Raw genomic sequence first — 18,396 nt, 5'->3', positions numbered from 1 at the left:
CTCATTGCTCTTGTGGTGAAAATATATCTGGCTGCAGTGTCTGCCACATCAAGTGAAGCCTGCAAAGATGTTTTTGCCAAGAGCTGACCTTCCTTTATTATGGCACTAAACTGTTCTTGGTGTTTCTGTGGCAAATGGTCAATAAAAACTTTAAACTCATAGTTCAGGTAGTCATATTTTGACATCAGTGCCTGATGATTAGCTATCCTGAACTGTAATGGCACTTATGCTCTTATGGGGTGACTTTTTGGGTATGTTGCCTGCCTAATTCACATGACCAGAGAATTTGGTGCTGGGTGAGAAAACAAAAACTCAGAATGCCTGGCCAGGATGTAGTATTGTTTTAATCAGCTTGCTTGCATGTAGTGGGGACTGTTGCTGCAGTTTGCCTGATGGTCTTGGCTGGGTCAAGATGGGCTTCATTAACTGGCAGTGCCACTCAAGCTGAAGCAGAAGTGTGCAATATGTCAGGCAGCTTGTGATGGGAATCTTGGACTTCTTTGAAGGGAATTTGCAGGGTCTCAACAACCTGCTTCATCAAGTACTGGAACTGGCAAAAGTCATCAGCTATTGATGGCGGTGGTGGCATTACTGCCTCATCAGGTAATGAAGAAGGATATATTTGTAAGGGGGATAACCTCTGTATTCACTCCTGCCTCTTGCTCCTCAAAGGTCTCCTCTGCTGACTCACAGTGCAGGAGGGGATGGATGATACCGGGTAACGAGGCCTTCTTTATTCCTTATAAGAGTTAATTGGGGCCCTGAGAAATTACTGGCAGTACATTGCCCATGGATTCCAGTACGGCCAATGAGGAGACCATAAGGCATGGGGGGAGGTATCAAGAGTTGGTCATCTCAAGTTTTAATAGGCAGGGATCTGATATTCTGCCTTTCTTGCATCTGCATCAGGGCATAATGTCTCCCAGAGTAAACTGGAGAGCCTTGAACAGAAAGTTTTGAGTCTGAGCTGGACTACTCCTCCACATATTGTACAGGAGGTGAAAATCCCTCTTCCTGGATACTAGAAGCTGGAAAAGAGACAGGTCTCACAAAACAGGAGTGATTGGTGACCAAGCAGGCCTTAGTATCAAGAGGTGTCTGGAAGTTTCAAGTAGGAGATATTCAGGCTCATTAGGTACCATAAGGTCGTTCAGATATGGGAACTCCTGTGGTACTAGCACAACTGAACTTGCTATGTACACCAATGATGTTCCCAATGCTGTTGTCTGGGGCATTGGTGTCAGTACCAAGGGGACTGCGGATTCCATTGAAGCCACTCTCTTGGTAACAGTCGTCTTCAGTACTGAGCCCTTTACCGTTGAGGTATGGGACTTAGTTCAAGTCCTAAAGTGTTTCATAGTACCCAAAGTGCATAGAGCCTCACCAGCACCTCTCTCAGGGCCTGAGGTCTCCAGTGACTGAGTTTTCTTTGAGGAGGAACTCTCTGTTCTGCTCCTCTTATCCCCCTTCTTAGACTTGGAGCGGGAAGCTCTCAGTACTGCTGGTGCAGTTATCGGCCTGACTCATGGAAAGTATCAGAGACCAGAACATTGCTGCTCTCTTTACCTTGAAAAGTCTTGGTGACCATGACCTTGACTTCAACGGGGCACTGACAGAAGAGGAGGGTCCCTGTAGAGGGGGGTTCTCTGCACCTGAAGCTGGTCTTAGGGCTTGCTACGTCATTAAGAGCCTGTATGTTATTTCCCTGTTCTTATGGGATCTTCCCTTTAAAGAAGTGCATATCTTGAACTTGCTGAGTAGATGAGCGTCTCCAAAAAAACATATGCACTGGGAATGCTCATCACAGCTTCTGCACAAGAGAGCCACCTTTTAAATCCCAGGGAGCTTGGCATCCCAGACAGAAGAAAATTTGTTTGAACCCCTCAAAGGGGAAAAACAAAAAATGTATATAATTTTTTTGGGGAAATAAGAAAAAAATTAAATTAACCATTCCAATAACTATAAGGTACTAAACCTACTACTAATAAAGAACTACTACTAATATAAAGAGTAAACAGGTACACACTAAACTCTGTCTCTGGCCGAAGGCACATGAGATGGAACTGAGGGCCAATTCACCCTCACAGCCCTATATAGCCTAGCTACAGGCTACAAGGACATGTAGGGAGCATGCACAGGTCAAATAGGCATTGGTACCAAAAATCTCTGATCAAAGGCTCAGGGCTCATGTGCACCTGAAATGGAGAACCCACAGGTACACTACTTGAAGAAGAATCTTGTTTTTTGTACATCAGAAACTCTTACACTGACACAGGCTAAGTGTGTGTGAGAGAGAAAGAAATAGATTTTTTATACTTTTGGCTTTGCCAGAGTGGAAGTAGATATGTAGCAGTGTGTGAAATCTATTGTGCTGAATAGTAATGTTTATATACCCAACATTTTAGCATAGATAAATTCATCTTATGAAGATATGATCTGAGAATATGGCTGATAAATGTACAAAAGAAGATACAGGGCATGTACCACTTCAAGACCTCTGAGTTTAGGACTATTTAGAAAGAAAGACAAGACAGAGTTTATTCTTTATTACACACTGTTTCCTGTTGTGTCTGTAGTAAAACATTACTACTTTCACTTTGTAATATATACATGAAGAAATACAACATATATACAACTGTTTATAAAAAGTTAACATTTATTCATAGTTACTAACCTATGGTATTTGAAATGTGAAAGAATTTCCCTCGGGAATTAGAATAGGAAACAACTGCATTATCTGAAAAGGAGTACTTGCAGCACCACAGGTACTCCTTTTCTTTTTGCGGATACAGACTAACATGGCTGCTACTCTGAAACCTGCATTATCTGAGTTCTCAGTAGTAATTGTGGGTAAATGTTGATTTTTAATTGTGACCACTATACTCTAGCTCAGGGGTGGACAAACGTTTTGGCCTGAGGGCCACATCAGGGTTGCAAAACTGTATGGAGGGCCAGGTAGGGAAGGCTGTGCCTCCCCAAATAGCCTGACCCCCACCCCCCTGCTTCTTGTCCCCTGACTGCCCCCTCCCAGGACCTCCCGCCCCTAACCACCTGCCCAGGACCCCACCCCCTATCCAACCCCCACTGCTCCCTGTCCCCTGACTGCCCCAACCCCTATCCATGCCCCCACCCCCTGACAGGCCCCCCAGGACTCCCACACGTCCCCTGACTGCCTCCCCGAACCTCCACTCCATCCAACTGCTCCCTATCCTCTGACTGCCCCCTGGGACCCCCTGCCCCTAACTGCCCCCGGGACCTCCAGCCCCTTATCCAACCCCCCCCCACTCCCCGTCCCCTTACCATGCCGCTCAGAGAAGCAGGAGCTCTTAGCCCCACCGCTGCGCTCCCCGGCAGCAGCAGTGGGCCAGAGCACTGGCAGCGTGGCGACCTGAGGCTGTGGGGGAGGAGGGACCGCAGGGGAGGGGCCGGGGGCTAGCCTCCCCGTCCAGGAGCTCAAGGGCCAGGCAGGACGGTCCTGCAGGCCGGATGTGGCCTGTGGGCTGTAGTTTGCCCACCTCTGCTCTAGCTACAATTTTACTATGATTCCTGAGTGTAGGCACATAGGAGTGCATGGCTGTCCCTCACTGTCAATCTCTGAGGGAGGCCACACTTCTTTGCTGTCACGCACCTGGAATGGCAGTCTGTACAAGGGGGAAATTAGCTGTCTCTAGGGCTCCAACCCACAGGCAGGGTAGAGCAGTGAACAGTCCAAGGCCCAGGCCCTTAGGCAGGGGTGAGCACCAAACACAGTCTAGGACTCAGGCAGTAAACTGACACGGGCCTCCTGGTCTACAGTGAGGAGGCTGCCACTCCAAGGGTGGGGTGGCAGAGGGTAGGGGGAGACAGGCCCACCCGACTCCACCGTGTCCCAGCCCAGGGCCCTAACAGTGGAAGAGTGGGGATCAACCTGCAACACACTGAGCTTGTATCAGGCCAGCACTCTACCAGAGGGTTGTCTAGTTTCCCTGGGCTACTTCCTACTCTCCCCAGGTTTGGTACTTCAGTGTGGTGAGTGTCTGGTGTCTCCTCAGGGTACACCGCCAGTGGCAACCCCAACAGTTCCTCAGTGTTGGTTGGGTCTGGCAGCTCTGGTAGCTTGTGCGAGTCCTCAGGGTAACTGAAGTCTTCTGCATCAGCAGTGGGAAGAATGCATCCGTCTCCTCTGGCAGCTGCTTCCCAGCTGAGCTACAGGGCCTGCCTTTTACTCTTCCTGTTCCTGTCCCGCACCTCTGCTTCCGGCGCGATGAGCGTGGCCTTCCTGGTTCCACTCACCAGGGGGCATCTGGCCGTCCCTCACTGTCAATCGCTGAGGGTGGCCACACATCTTTGTTATACTGAGCTAATGCTCCTATTCTTGAAAATAGTGCCATGGGACCTTTAATAACTAGACCTCTGTTTTATGAATCATTTGAACATGCCCAGGGGGAAAGGGGCCATTGGTTTATCACAGGGCAGTCAAACTCATTCTGTGGAGAGGACTAAATTACATTTTAAATTATGATCTGTGGGCCAGTGTACAAATTTAGGTCATCATACTACCTTCTTTTCACACCAGCCCTCTCTTTGATGTCAAGGAGAGGTCTGCACTGAGATCCAAGTTAGAATATGCCCTTTGGTGTTATTCAATCCAATTACTGACCTAGCCCATTTAGACCTAAGTTGATATTTGTTGGGATAAAAGCACAAGGCAGGATGGTTGCAGAAAAATAAAACATCTTTAAACTTGGCCCTATACTGCTGATTTTCATCCCTGAAGAAAGAGCAAGAGTATATGACCATAAATATAATGGTCTCCCAATACTACTAAATATTGTAAAACATATAAAATTACAGAATTATTAAATCAACACCAAAGACATACTCTAACATGGATCTCTGTGCAGACCTCTCCTTGACATCAGATGGAGAGCTTCTGTGAAAAGAATTAATGGTCTCCCAATAGTACTAAATATTATAATACATACAAAATTATAGAATTATTGTACCTGTCAGTAATGACTCTATTGCACTCATTTTTAAAAAGTGCCATAAGGGTAGTGATATCCTCACATTCTTCTGCTTTGATAGTTAACATTCCTTGCCAAATTCTGGAAAGGTCTCGAAGATTGAAGATATAATGAAACTTGGATGGTGTGGGCAGCATCTTTACCTAAAGCCGAAAATATAGTTATTGTTCAAACTCAAAGACATCTAAAAGGAAAGAAGAGTAATACACACTGAAAATAATAATGATACTTGCTTTCATATATCGCAATCTGGGCCTCCTCCTTCTCCCAGTGAAATCAGTGGCAAAAATCTCAGTGGGAGCAGGATTGAGCCCTGTATGTAAAATGTCAACACTTAGAACATGTAACCAAAAGTTCATATATTTTTCTGGTTTTCATTAAATAAAACTGATAACTTACAAAAGACATCTCAATCCAACTTCTAAAATATATTGATTAATGTCTTGGTTGTGAATAGTCCTCGCAGATACAGAGCTATCAGGATGACTTGATGCCAAACACACCAGTTCCAAAGGCAAACAGATTCCTGGTAGAGGGGACAACTGAGCTTCTCCTTGACTGTTCACATGGATCATCACTGTCATAGAGTCTGCCATACTGTCAGTCCTTGTATCATCAGAAGAAATGCTGGGCAGACCAAACAAATCATTCTGAGTTCTGACACCTTTATGCAAAGGCATTCCTGAGGGGTCCATAGTTCCTCATATTTGATGATGATCCAGATAACCTCTCCACCCAAAGGTAGATATTCCCTTCATCAAGAGGCTAAGATTACCACCCTGAACTTGAAGCTGCTGATGAAGGCACTGAACCACTTCAATTCTAGAATCAGGCACCATCTCCCTTTTTTCTTTGTGAAAATAGAGTGAGTAAAAACCCCACCCACTGAACTGCAAATGAACATGTTCCACTGCTCTGAGAGGTAGAAGTCTGTTCACCTTTTGGAGTAGGTCTCTTGTGAGAGAGGTCTCTGAAGAAGGACAGAGAAGTGGAGTGAAGGTAGGGAATCTGAAATGATAAAGAATACCCCAATCTGAAAATCTCTACGACCCAATCGTCTGAGGTGATGGGGTCCCAGACTCCCTGAAAATAACAAAGGCAGTCTCCAAAAGGGGGCAAAAAAGAATATAGATCTTCCAGATGTTCTACAGAATGGCTCTTGACCACAGTATCAAAATTGCTGTTTCAAAGTGGATGCAGGGTTTGTAGCAGAAGACACAGAGGCAGAAGGTCTCTATCTCTGAAATCTTTGTCTCTTCCTTGGTGGCTCTGAGACTCTCTGCTGAGTGTACTAATATGCAGAGGGACTCTCTGTGGAATAACTCTGAGGCCTGGCTTGCTTTCTCTTAGGCACTGGCATGTAGACTCCCAGTGATTGAGACTAGCCCATGAATGTTTCAGGATCCATGATCCTAAGTCGGTACGTAAAATAACAGGCCCTAGACTCCCTCACAGACCAACAGAGGTAATATGAGTAAGACCTTGGTGAGTGGACAGGGGATACCTCACTGATGTGTTCAGAGACTGAAGAAAAGGAATATTCCTCCTCCAGGGATGGAGGAGGACTAAAGAGTGATCTCGTCAGTGGTGAAGAAGTGCTGGGTACCATGGCAGTCGCTGGTCCATAGGAGGAACCTTTACTACACGGCACAATATAGTTGGCTCTGTTAGGTCAGTTGGTACCACAAATGACTTCAGTGCCAAGAAGGTCAGAATTGAGAGGAGTGGAAAAGAGATCATCAGCACAGTGTCATGGGTGCTGAAGGTCATCAATACAGAGTGAATTGACATCAGTACCACAGAACTGGTACCAGGCACAGCCTGGAACTTCTCCTGAAATAGTACTGTCAGTCAGCTACCAGTCTTCATCAGGGTGTCAGTGGGACACATTCCAGGCCATGAACCAGCCTTAGAGGGAGTGAGGTGAAGTGAGCTATTTTTCCCCCCACTAAGACCCAGAAAAGGCAACTTCCACTTATGTTCTACAGAGGAACAGTGCTCCTTCCTACGACGATCAGAAAATTTTGCCAAGGAGGACTTGGCAGTCTTGCTAGTCTCTGAAGCCAAGGTTTTCTTAGAAGAAAAGGCCTGGGAACTAGGGGTTGAGTCAGAACTAGCAGGAGCATTCCTACACAAAGGCTGTTCAGGCCCAGGGAGTTATTTTCTCTGAAGTAGGCCTAAAAAAAAAAGTCCAAAAGAAAAAGTCTAAGGTGAGCCTTTCTCGTTTTCTGCATTCTTTTTGAGAAAAAACAGCAGATAGAGCATATGTCCTTCCCCACAGCAAAAAAGGCACCTTGAGTGACAGTTGTTTCGTGGCATAAATGCCTCACAAGATGGGCGATTCTTGAACCCAGGGGGCCTTGGTTGAGTCACAAGGGCTAAATCCCAATACCAGGAAAAATTTCCCTAAAACTATGAAGAAACATATAGGGTTTTTTCTTTCTTTTGTTAAAACCAATGTGTATACCTACACTATTTACACTAACTAACTGACAAACACTACCCTAATTATATTAAGACCTAATTTACAGAACTAAGTATTACAGAAAAATTTTCTGGGTTACGCAGTCTGCAAGAGAAACAGACATTGCTAAGGGTTCTATCTCACAGCCATGGGCAGTAAGAAGAAACAGAATAATGGTTGGGCACAGAGTAATTGGTGGGGGTGTTTACTTGGGGTGCAAGCATGGCCCCAAGCATTTCTGGCCAAAAGGATGTGCATACATGGAGCACATGCACCAGAGGTGGAATACATATGGACAATCACTCGAAGAACAACCTGAGTTCTGTTCTTGGATGTCAGAGAGGAGTGTAGTCTAGTGGTTAGAACAGTAGCTATAGACTACATAGAGAAACACAGAGGTTTGACAGTTTCTTTCTGAGAGCCAGTGTAGTGTCGGCCATATAAGCAAGCTGGTATCTATGCCCAGTTCTACTATAAATTACTTTGTGCATCCTCTTAGTTAAATGTGTCAAATGGAGTAGCTGATATTTGACCTCCTCTTAAGGTATAGGTATGCTCAATAATCAAGGCTGTGAAGTGCACAAAAATATAAACAATAGTGAGCAGAACAGGTAAGATTTGAACTCGTGGTCTCCTGGCTCTCAACACACTGCATGTTTAATTCAGCTAAAGTATATTTTGAGGGGGATTGTTCACTTCACCTTTTCCCCCATACAAGGAACCTGATTCAGTTGAAATACACTACACTGAAGAGCACCCTCGTCCCAGGAATGCATCATTGTACTGGAGTCATTAAGGGCCGATATGGATTTGCTGAGCCCTTCTAAACACTTAGCTCCCTTCCATTCCCTCTCCATTCTGCTGTGTCTCTTTTCCTACCTCAAACATCCCCACACTCTCATATCCTCACACACCTTAGAGAAAGTAGGGGGAGATCTCTTTCTCAATTTCATGAACCCCTAAACTTGCTGTATTAAAACTGCAGGAAATCCCATACACAAAAACTTTGTTTAAAAGGTTTAAGGTTGGTTAAGTGTGACTTCCTGTGATGGGGCGCCTCCACTCCTATCCTCTTTGCTTCAGACTACTCAGAGACCTTCCATTTTGTAGATACCCCCACGCAGTTTATTTATAGTGGTTCACGCCACCACCTTTACATACTAGGGCAGCTGTGGTATTTATGTTATCCAGTTTCACTACCCCTTCTCCTGAAAGGGTGGAGGGAGGGGTTAAATGTATCTCCACCTAAAGAACGCCTTTTTCTTATGCATTGCTAACCTCTTCCTTCTTTCTTTTCTGTTGTCCACCCACCTTTTGCACTTCCTTCTTGTGCTCTTTTATCCAGTCTCCTTGTTAATGGAGTAGATAGCTTGTTAACTTCTCAACCCCAATCTGATCAGATAATCACAAATTAATCTCCTAAATCAGCCCTATCTGGGGCTTAACTGATTAAACAGTGACCAGAGTGCTGATTCAGTTGCTGGTTCCCAGCACTCTATCACACACCTCTGCACCTTGCCTGTTGGAAAGGTGTTTCATTCCCTTCGCTCTCCTCACTTTACTGGAGGCACTATTTGGCTTCAATCTTTCTTTGCTCCCAGGATAGTCACCTAGAGTCCCCTTGTAAGGGGTGTGCATTCTCCACCCACAGAAATCACATTTGGTGGATGGAAATTGCCCTCATAACTCCATTTCAGCCCACAGGTCCTTGCACTGGGGGCAACCTGGGGGGCCAGGTTTTTCGTTCTCGCCCCTTTTATTTTGTGGAGGGGTCTGCTTGTGCTACTGTTCCTCCTGGCTACCTGTGGTCACTTGTTCTCCCAACAACTCCATACTGCTCTTGGGGTCCCTTCCTTTGTCATTCTAAAGCAGAAAATCTGAAACTGCTTGACCACTATTAACAAATTTGGGGTTATTTTCATTCCCTGAAACCATTTCCTTGTTTTTCTTTTTTCCTTCTCCCTTAATCTCTCAGGGTATTTCCCTTTCTTTATTCTCTCTCTAGCACGTGTTCTTCTGGATAATATTTTCTAACCCTTCTAAATTTAACAGCTCTTCTCCCTTTCCTGTGAATTTCACTCCTTCCCCCTGGGATGCCCCTTTTGCTCACCTAGTGGGAAGGGGTTCCAGTCAGTGCCTTACACAAGGGGGTGGTGCAACCCATCCACTCCCCCCAAGCCACTTCCATTTAAATTCCAGTGAACATCCAGGGGCACCTGTGCCATAGGTCAGAGTTTCTTATCCCGATGTATACATTCGGGTGTCACTCTTGCTCTAGGTTTCAGAGTAACAGCCGTGTTAGTCTGTATTCATAAAAAGAAAAGGAGTATTTGTGGCACCTTAGAGACTAACCAGTTTATTTGAGCATGAGCTTTCGTGAGCTACAGCTGACTTCATCGGATGCATAGCATATCGTGGAAACTGCAGAAGACATTACATACACACAGAGACCATGAAACAAAACTTCCTCCCACCCCACTCCCCCGCTGGCAACAGCTTATCTAAAGTGATCATCAAGTAGAGCCATTTCCAGCACAAATCCAGGTTTTCTCACCCTTCCCCCCCCCACACACATACAAACTCACTCTCCTGCTGGCAACAGCCGATCCCCCTTTGAAACCCCTCTTTATAATGCGCATGATAATCAAGGTGGGTCACCTCCAGCACTAATCCAGGTTTTCTCACCCCCCCCCTCCAAAAACCACACACACAAACTCATTCTCCTGCTGGCAACAGCTCATCTTACAATGTGCACAGCAATAATCCAAGTTTAACCAGAACGTCTTGGGGGGGGGGGGTTTGCAGGAAAAAAACAAGGGGAGACAGGACTCTTGCTCTAGGAAATATCCAGTGGGGTTTCACCAGCTCTCATCTGATTAATGAACAGGCTGAGATGGCAGTGTCTACCAGATCCCTTTGATACCTCCTCCCCAATATTACAGAAATGGTAAGTAATTTCCTTCTTTTTCCCTTCTTGGGAGTCCTGGCTCAAACCCAGAATTTTGTAAACTCACAGTCCAAGTATGGGCAGTCTCTTTTTATATGTCCCTGATGCCCATGCTGGTAACACGCAAGAGCCTGAGACTCCATCAGTGTTCCCCTGGGCTCCTTCTTCTTGGCAGCCTTTCCGAATGTAATTTCTCCAGTCTTCCTCCCTAGATCCATCCTCTTAACCTGCCACCCCCTCACCCCCTGGTTGCAAAGTCCACCTCTACAAACTCTTGTATTAGTTTAATTGTTGCATGTAGGGTAATGGGTTGATGCCGATAGACTCATACCCAGATATTCTCTGGGAGAGAAGGACTGTTCAAGAATGACAACATCCATAATATCACCCACAACTTGAGTGTCTGGCCTCAGTGAACAAGTGTCCCAGTCTGTCAGTTTTGGGGCAAATGCCTGGGACCTTAACCCCTAGTCTATTTTGCAGCTGGTCATTTTTGCCTGTACTTTTCTGTCGAAAGTCCCACCCAGTCTAGGATGGCTGCCTTAACAACTTCATAATCCCTTGCTTGCTTGCCACTGAGAGCCATATAGGTCACCTGAGCCTCCCCTGTTAAATAGAGCACTAGCTGTAGGACCCAGGTTCCCTTGTCCCTACATCTGCATCTACAGCCACTCTTGAAAGTAACTAAAAATGCATTGGGGTTATTCACAGGGCCAATCCTGCTGAGGTCCACCCTCCACCCTGATTACCGTTCCCCGTCACAGGGCTCAAACCATTTTGTAATAGTTGTTGCTGTACCTGGGCTCACTCCCTTATAAATTCCTGAAGACTTTTTTGTTGCTCAGCTTAGGTGAGAAAGAATATTCTCTCCACGTGATGGGACTGCTGGAAGGTCTGGAAAACCTTCTGCATTTCCTTCTGCTGTTCAACCAGCCACTGCAATGCCTCCTCCATCTCCCAGCCTGCTGAACCTTTACACCAGCTTCCCCATCAGACTCTCTGTTTGTCCAGATAAAGGCTGGATCCCAGGCAAGCTCCCACCTGTGATAGGATTCCTCCACTCCCATCCTCTTTGCTTCACACAAATGGCTCAGAAATCTTCCCTTTTGTAGGTACCACCAAGCAATTTATTTATAGTGGTTCACACCACCACCTTTATATACCAGGGCAGTCATGGTATTTACAATGCTATCCAGCTTCATTACCCCTTCTCCTAAAAAAGGGAGTAAAGGTGTCTCTGCCCAGAGAACTCCCTTTTGTCAGTCCCTCCCTCCCTGCCACCACCCACCTCCTTCTGCTTCCTCCCACCCAACCTCTTGGGCTTCCTTCCTGTGCTCTTTTATCCAATCTCCTTGTTAAAGGGCTAAGTAGCCCATTAGCGTCCCAGTCCCAATCCAATCTGGTAATCAGTAACTTCTCTCATTAATTAGGCCCTTGCTGGGGCCTAACTGGTTAACCAGTGACCAGAGTGCTGGTTCAGCTGCTGATTCCCAGCACTCTGTCATATTTCCCCACAAGGCAAATCTTTAAAAAAAAAAAAGAAAAGAAAAAGAAAAAAGAAATACCAAATTATGAGACACCTCTTACCTGTACCACAATGCCTACACAGCACAGTTCCACATTAAGAAAAAATAAGACAATAAAAAACAAACTCTACATTGTCATAAGGAACTTCCTTCTGCCTCCAGCTGATAAGGGACACACTGCACAGAACACATTAATCTCCCTCACAATATAATGCAAAACCTTAATCACAACTCATGCTGCCCCCACAAATACATGACCCACTACACACTTAACTTGTGCACATATGTGAATACTGAATATTTGCTAAAGTTGCTGAGGATGTAATTAAGGTTGTGTGCTATATTGTGAGAGAGATTAACATGCTATCTGAAGGGCTTCCTTATCATTTGGCTTGGAGGCAGAAGAAAGTTCCTTGTGATACTGCCTGTTACTCAGTGGAAGCTGTGTCCCATAACTTGCTGTTGTCTTGCTTTTTAGTATTAGAGTTGGGTGGAATGTTGTCAGATCTAATCACCGAATCCCTCTTAAATTACTCTTTTGTTTACAGAATTTACATTTGTACTACCAAGATCAGAAATAGGCCCAAAGATTCACTGACTGCCAAGGTGGCATATTCATGGTTCTGTTTCTCCTGAAAGGTTTGTTAATATAAAACACATTTACAAAAAGGCAACTGCATTCCTTATAAGGCTTCAGATGTCTGAAACCCAATCAGCTCCAACAGGAGAAAAATAGAAATCTGAACTCACATCCTGGCAGGTGAGAAAGAGGGAAAGATTTTCAAACATACACAAAATCTATTAAAGATTTAGGAATATTATTATTATTATTATTATTATTATTAAAAGTATTTCAAATGAGTTCAGATGCATGTTTCCAGTTCACACTGTCATGTATTTCAAAAACTCTGTGTACAAGCATATGAGAGTAGAATCTGGCCCACAAAGAAAATGGAAATGACTTGGCGATGAAGGTATATCATAATCAGGGCATAGATTCGACCTCTATCACATATTGACCCTTCTTTCATGGTGCCTTCTTATCTTTCAGAATTATAGAATTACAGAAATGTAGGGCTAGAAGGGATCTCAAGAGGTCATCTAGTCCATTCCCCAGCACTGACATATACTTGCACCAACCCTCACAGACGTTTATCTAGCCTATTCTTAAAAACCTCCAATGATGGGAATTTCCACAATCTCCCTAGATAATCTGTTCCAGTGAAAAACGTTTTTTTCCTAATATTTAACCTAAATCATTCTTGCTGCTTACTATACCAATTCTTCTTGGCCTACCCTCAGTGGACATGGAGAACAATTGATCACCATCCTCTTTATAATAATCTTCTATATTTTAAAGACAGCTATCCAGTCCCCCTTCAGCATTTTCTTCTCTAACTAAACATGACCAATTCTTTCAACTTTTCCACATAGGTCATGTTTTCCAAACTTTTTGTCATTTTTGTTGCTCTCCTATGGCCTCGCTCCAGTTTGTACACATCTTTCTTAAAGTGTGGTGCCCAAAACTGGATATAATGCTCCAGATGAGGCCTCACCAGTGCCAACTAGATTGGCACAATTATATCCCATGTCTTACAACAGTTGTTAATGGGTTCCCACCACAGTCAGGAAGAGGGTAAAAAGCTCCTCTGGGCACAGTCAATCCCAACCTGGCATACATGTGAAACCTGCCAAAGCTAGAAATGGGATGATCCAAGTTTAGTAAAGGGTCGCATTCAGAGAGCAGGGATTGCTTACTGGGAGAATGGCTGAAGAACATCTGCAAGCTTGATCTTCTGGAGAAGCAGAAGGACATACTTTACTCTGTTTTTCCTTTTTGTTTAGAAACCAAGTTGCTCAGCCTGCTTCTTTAGACACAATGAGGTTCGGAGCCCAGACAGCAGAGAAGGAAGTCTGTGATGAGAGAGGCTCCTTTCCTCACACCACAGGAGTGCCCTAGAGGTCATCCCTGAATGACATTTACCTTTTTCACAGAAATATCACATTGTTGAGTCATATTCAATTTGTGACTTTTTGTGGGGGATATAGTGACAATGTGTGTCACTATAACACCCAAATCTTTTTCTGCGGTACCACTGCCTACCCAGTTATTGCCCATTTTGTATTTGTGCATTTGAGGTTTCCTCCCGAAATGTAGTACTTTTCACTTGTCCCTATTGAATTTCATCTTATTTATTTCAGACGAATTCTCTAATTTGTCAAAATCATTTTAAATTCTAATCCTGTTCTACAAATATCTTGTAATCCCTCCCAGATTGGTGGCATCTGCAAAATTTATAAATGTAATCTCCACTCCATTATCCAAGTCATTAATCAAAATGTTGAACAGAACTGTACCCAGGACAGACCCCTGTGTGACCCTGTTTGATATGTCCTCCCAGTTTAATTTAATCTATACCATATTAATGGTATTTATATGCTTATGAGAATGTCAGATCAGAATGGGACTGTGTCAAAAGCCGTACTAAGGTAAAGGTATGTCATGTCTACTACTTTGCCCTTACCCACTAGTCTGGTTACACTGTCAAGAATGAAATTAGGTTGGTTTGGCATGATTTGTTCTTGTTGGCCATTAATTATCACCTTATTATTCTCTAGATGGTTACAAGTGGATTGTTTAATAATTTTTTCAATACCCTTCCAGGTATTGAAGTTAAGATGACTGGTCTATAATTCCACTGGTCCTCTATTTTCACCCTTTTAAGACAGGTATTATGTTTGCCCTCCTTCAGTCCTTTGGAACCTCACTTGTCTGAGTTCTAAAGATAATCGTGAAGTAGTTCAGAGATATTATAAGGTGAATTTCATCAGGCCCTGCCAACTTGAATATATCTATTTTATCTAAATATTCTTTAACCTGTTCTTTCCCTATTCTGGCTTGTGTTCCTTCCCCCTTGTTAATATTAATTACGTTAAGCATCTGATCACAATTAGCTTTTATAGTGAAGACTGAAGCAAAAAAGGTATTCAAGATGTCAGCCTTCTTTGTGTCATCTATTATTTGCTCTCCATCCCCATTAAGTAATGGACCTACACTTTTCTTCATCTTTCTGTTACTTCTAATGTATTTATAGAATCTCTTCTTATTGCATTTTATGTCCCTTCTCAGTTGTAACTTATATTGAGCCTTAGCCTTTCTGATTCTGTCCCTGCATGCTTGTGCCACTCTTTTATGCTCATCCTTAGCAATTTGTCCTTGCTCCCACTTTTTGTAGGATTCCTTTTTAATTTTCAGGTTATTAAAGAGCTCCTGAGGGAGCAATATTGGTCTCTTACTAGAACTAAGCTTTAATTTTAAAAAAAGTAAGTTTCTAGATCTTTTGGTTGCTGAGAGTGTCTTGAAAATGTGAACAGGGTATAACTGATGCAATGATGTATACTTGCTTTTGCAGAATCTGAAACAACTTTTAGAGGCGTGAACTACCCCATTTATTTCAATGGGTGCTAACTCAGATGCTCAATATAAGAATGTTTACTTTCTCTTTGATAAGCAGTGAAAGCCAGTACTTTTGGCCTGGCCTACACAAATTTTGTACCAGTATCACGATTTTAGTTAGGGATAACTTAATTTTTTTTAACCAAAATAGCTATACCAGTGTAAAATACCTTTATATTGATATAACTGTGTCCACACTAGCGGTGTTGTACAGCTTTAACTATGCCAATATAGTGAAAATGGTACAACTTTTGTGTGTGGAGAAGCCCCAAGAAAAAAGAGGAAGGATAAAATTATAAAGAGCTGCATAATCTATTGTGAGTAACAGCTTATTGGTGCCATGAGTGACTGGACTTGGGGAGTAACACCACTTTCCCCCACCACTTTGCCCTAACCCAAAGAGCCTAGCACAGTCTAGTGGAGCATCTGAGACCCCTCTAAGAGGAGCCATGGTCATGAAGCCCAGTGGAGCATATTAGTTTCACCAAGGGAAAGCCCAGTACGAAGAGCCCAGCAGAGCAAGCAGATCCCATTTTGGGAAAGCCAAGTCCAAAGGGCCCAGCAAGCATTCTTGATCACATTTGGAACATTTGCGTAATCTACTCTGAGTGGCATCTCATGTGGGTTGATCTTATTTTTGAGCATAGTTTGGAAGAGCATCACCCACATTTTCTCACCTCATTAACCGCTGATCACAGTGGGTAACCACTGTGGGTAGTTTTATGAAACATATGTTTTTAAAATTTTGAAATAAGCACCTAACTTATGGTAATAGCCACCCTGTTAATAAATAGTGAATACAACTCCATTATTTCCTGTATTCTGTACCTTAGTCCATTGCCACAATATTCTGCCTGCTGGAACTAATTTCTTTATCATGTCACATATTTCAGGATTGAATTTTCTGCATGGATGAAAGTATCCACAGCCAATTATTCCTGAAAAATAAGATGCAATATACAAGTTCACAATGATTGTAAGATATAATTCATTCTTTCCTAAGAAAGAAAGGTTATTTACCTTACAGTCGCCATGGTTCATTGAGATACATTGTCTACATAGATTACACTTCTGGTCTGGTGCACAGGCCCCCCATTCATGTGAGATTGGATTTTTTTGGCCAGCAGTGTCTATTGGGGCTGTGGCTGTGCTCTAGATGGCCTTGCAAATAAACCCCAGAAGGACATAAAGGGTGGAATGGACCTTACCATCTTTCAGTTCCTTTACCATTACAGAATTCAAGTGATATAGGACTCTGAAGTAGCAGAGAAGGAAGGTGTGTCAGAGAATCAATGGGAACAATACATCTAAAAGAACTGCAGTTACTGTTAGGTAAGTAATCATTTTTTCTTCTTTGAGTGATTGTCAACATGGATTCCACTTCTAGTGACTAGCAAGCAAGGACCTCATAATCAGAAGGTGAGTGCTAGGAGTCCTATTTTAATAATGGCTGCAAGACAGGTCTACCTAAGAGGATGTCAAATCTTGAGGTCTCAGCTAAGGAATAGTGCTGGATAAAAGTGTGCACTGATTCTCATGTAGCTGCCCTGAACATTTCTGAAATTGATATGCTTCCCAAAGAAGCCGCAGAAGTTGCCTGAGCCCTGGTGGAGTGGGCTCTAGGCTAATTTTGCTAACTCATAGCATGATCTAATAGAGTTAGATATCATTTAGATAGTCTTTGGGTGGATATTGTCTGACCTTTCATCCTATCAGCAAATTCTACAAACGGCATGGGAGAGTTCCTGAAGGTCCTGTTCTGTCAAGATCACATGAAAGAGCCCTAACCCCATCAAGGGTGTGCAATTTGGCGTCCCCTTGTTTAAGTGAGGCCTGGAAAGAAAACTGGACAGTGACTCATCTGATTCAGATGAAAATCTAAAACAATCTTTGGTTAAAATTTAGGGTTAAGCTTCAGGGTCACTTTGTCTTCAAGGAGCACCATGTCAAGTGGACCATCCATGAGGACCTGAATCTCCCCTACCCTTTGAGCTGACGTTATAGCTACAAAAGGCCCTTTTCATGGATAGACAGTATAGACAGCAAGTTGTTCTGCTAAGACTGCATTAAGGTCCCCTGAAGGAGAGGGCCCCTGGACTGCGGAAAATGTACGATTAAGGCCCTTGAGAAATCTAAGCAATTATAGGGTGATAAAATATGGTGGAGGACAGTGACTGGGTATTGTTGCTAAATATACACGTATGGAGCTGATGGATAGCCCTAAATGCTTTAGTTATAGCAGACAGCCCAGAATAGTAGGTATGGGGCTTCTACGGGAGGTAAGTGGCATTATAGAGCCAAAGAGAGAATCTCTTCCATTTGGCTGAATAGGTCAGTCTAGCTGAGTCCTTTCTGCTGTGTCTCAGTATCATGGACATCAGCAGGAGCAGCTTCTTTTGACAGTAATTGATCAGCCCATATCTATGTTGTCAGATGCAGTGATGCTGGGTTTGGGTGAAGGATCTGACCTTTGTTCTGGAAGATCAGATCACATCAAGTAAGACAGGTAATGTTATCAGAGGGTGAGTTGACAGGTTAATTAGCTGTCTGGACCAAGCTGGGGCTAGCACAATCACTACTGCTGAGTCCTGCTGAGTACCCTAAGTATTAACAGGGATGGTAGATAAGAAATTGGTGGATAAACACAGACCATGAGACAAGCAAAGCATCCAACAGGAAGCCTGGACTCAGGCCTTCCTTTGAACAGAATGTTTGGCATTTCTTGTTCCAATCTGAAGCAAACAGGTCAACTGTCAGGTATCCCCATCTGCAAAGCTGCTCAGTAGGATGGTGTCTTTGACAGTCCATTTGCAGTCATTTGCAAATTGCCTGCTGAGCTGGTCCATTACGACATTCTGCAAGCCTGGTAGTTGCAGAGCTACTTGTGCGATTCAGTGACGAATGCACTAGTTCCAGAGATGAACAACTTCTTGGCAAAGTGTGTATGTGTGGGTGGGTGTGGGGGGCGGGGGAAGGAATGAATGTGCTCTTCCCTG

General features: G+C 43.7%; 1 protein-coding gene across 1 annotated transcript in view; it reads right to left on the bottom strand.

Annotated features, from left to right (window-relative positions):
* DNAH8 (dynein axonemal heavy chain 8) overlaps positions 1–18,396 on the bottom strand; it is a 612,643-nt gene that overhangs the window by 117,134 nt on the left and 477,113 nt on the right. The window contains exons 59-60 of the mRNA XM_037895538.2: positions 16,229–16,338; positions 4,986–5,149 (exon numbers count right to left, since the gene is read on the bottom strand). Coding sequence (XP_037751466.1) covers positions 4,986–5,149; positions 16,229–16,338 — 274 coding nt within the window. The remainder of the gene's footprint in view (positions 1–4,985; positions 5,150–16,228; positions 16,339–18,396) is intronic.

Source organism: Chelonia mydas, chromosome 3 (assembly GCF_015237465.2).
Source record: "Chelonia mydas isolate rCheMyd1 chromosome 3, rCheMyd1.pri.v2, whole genome shotgun sequence".
In the NCBI taxonomy this organism is placed as follows: domain Eukaryota; kingdom Metazoa; phylum Chordata; order Testudines; family Cheloniidae; genus Chelonia; species Chelonia mydas.
Note: the sequence above shows the minus strand (reverse complement) of the source record. Positions and strands in the feature narration are given on the sequence as shown.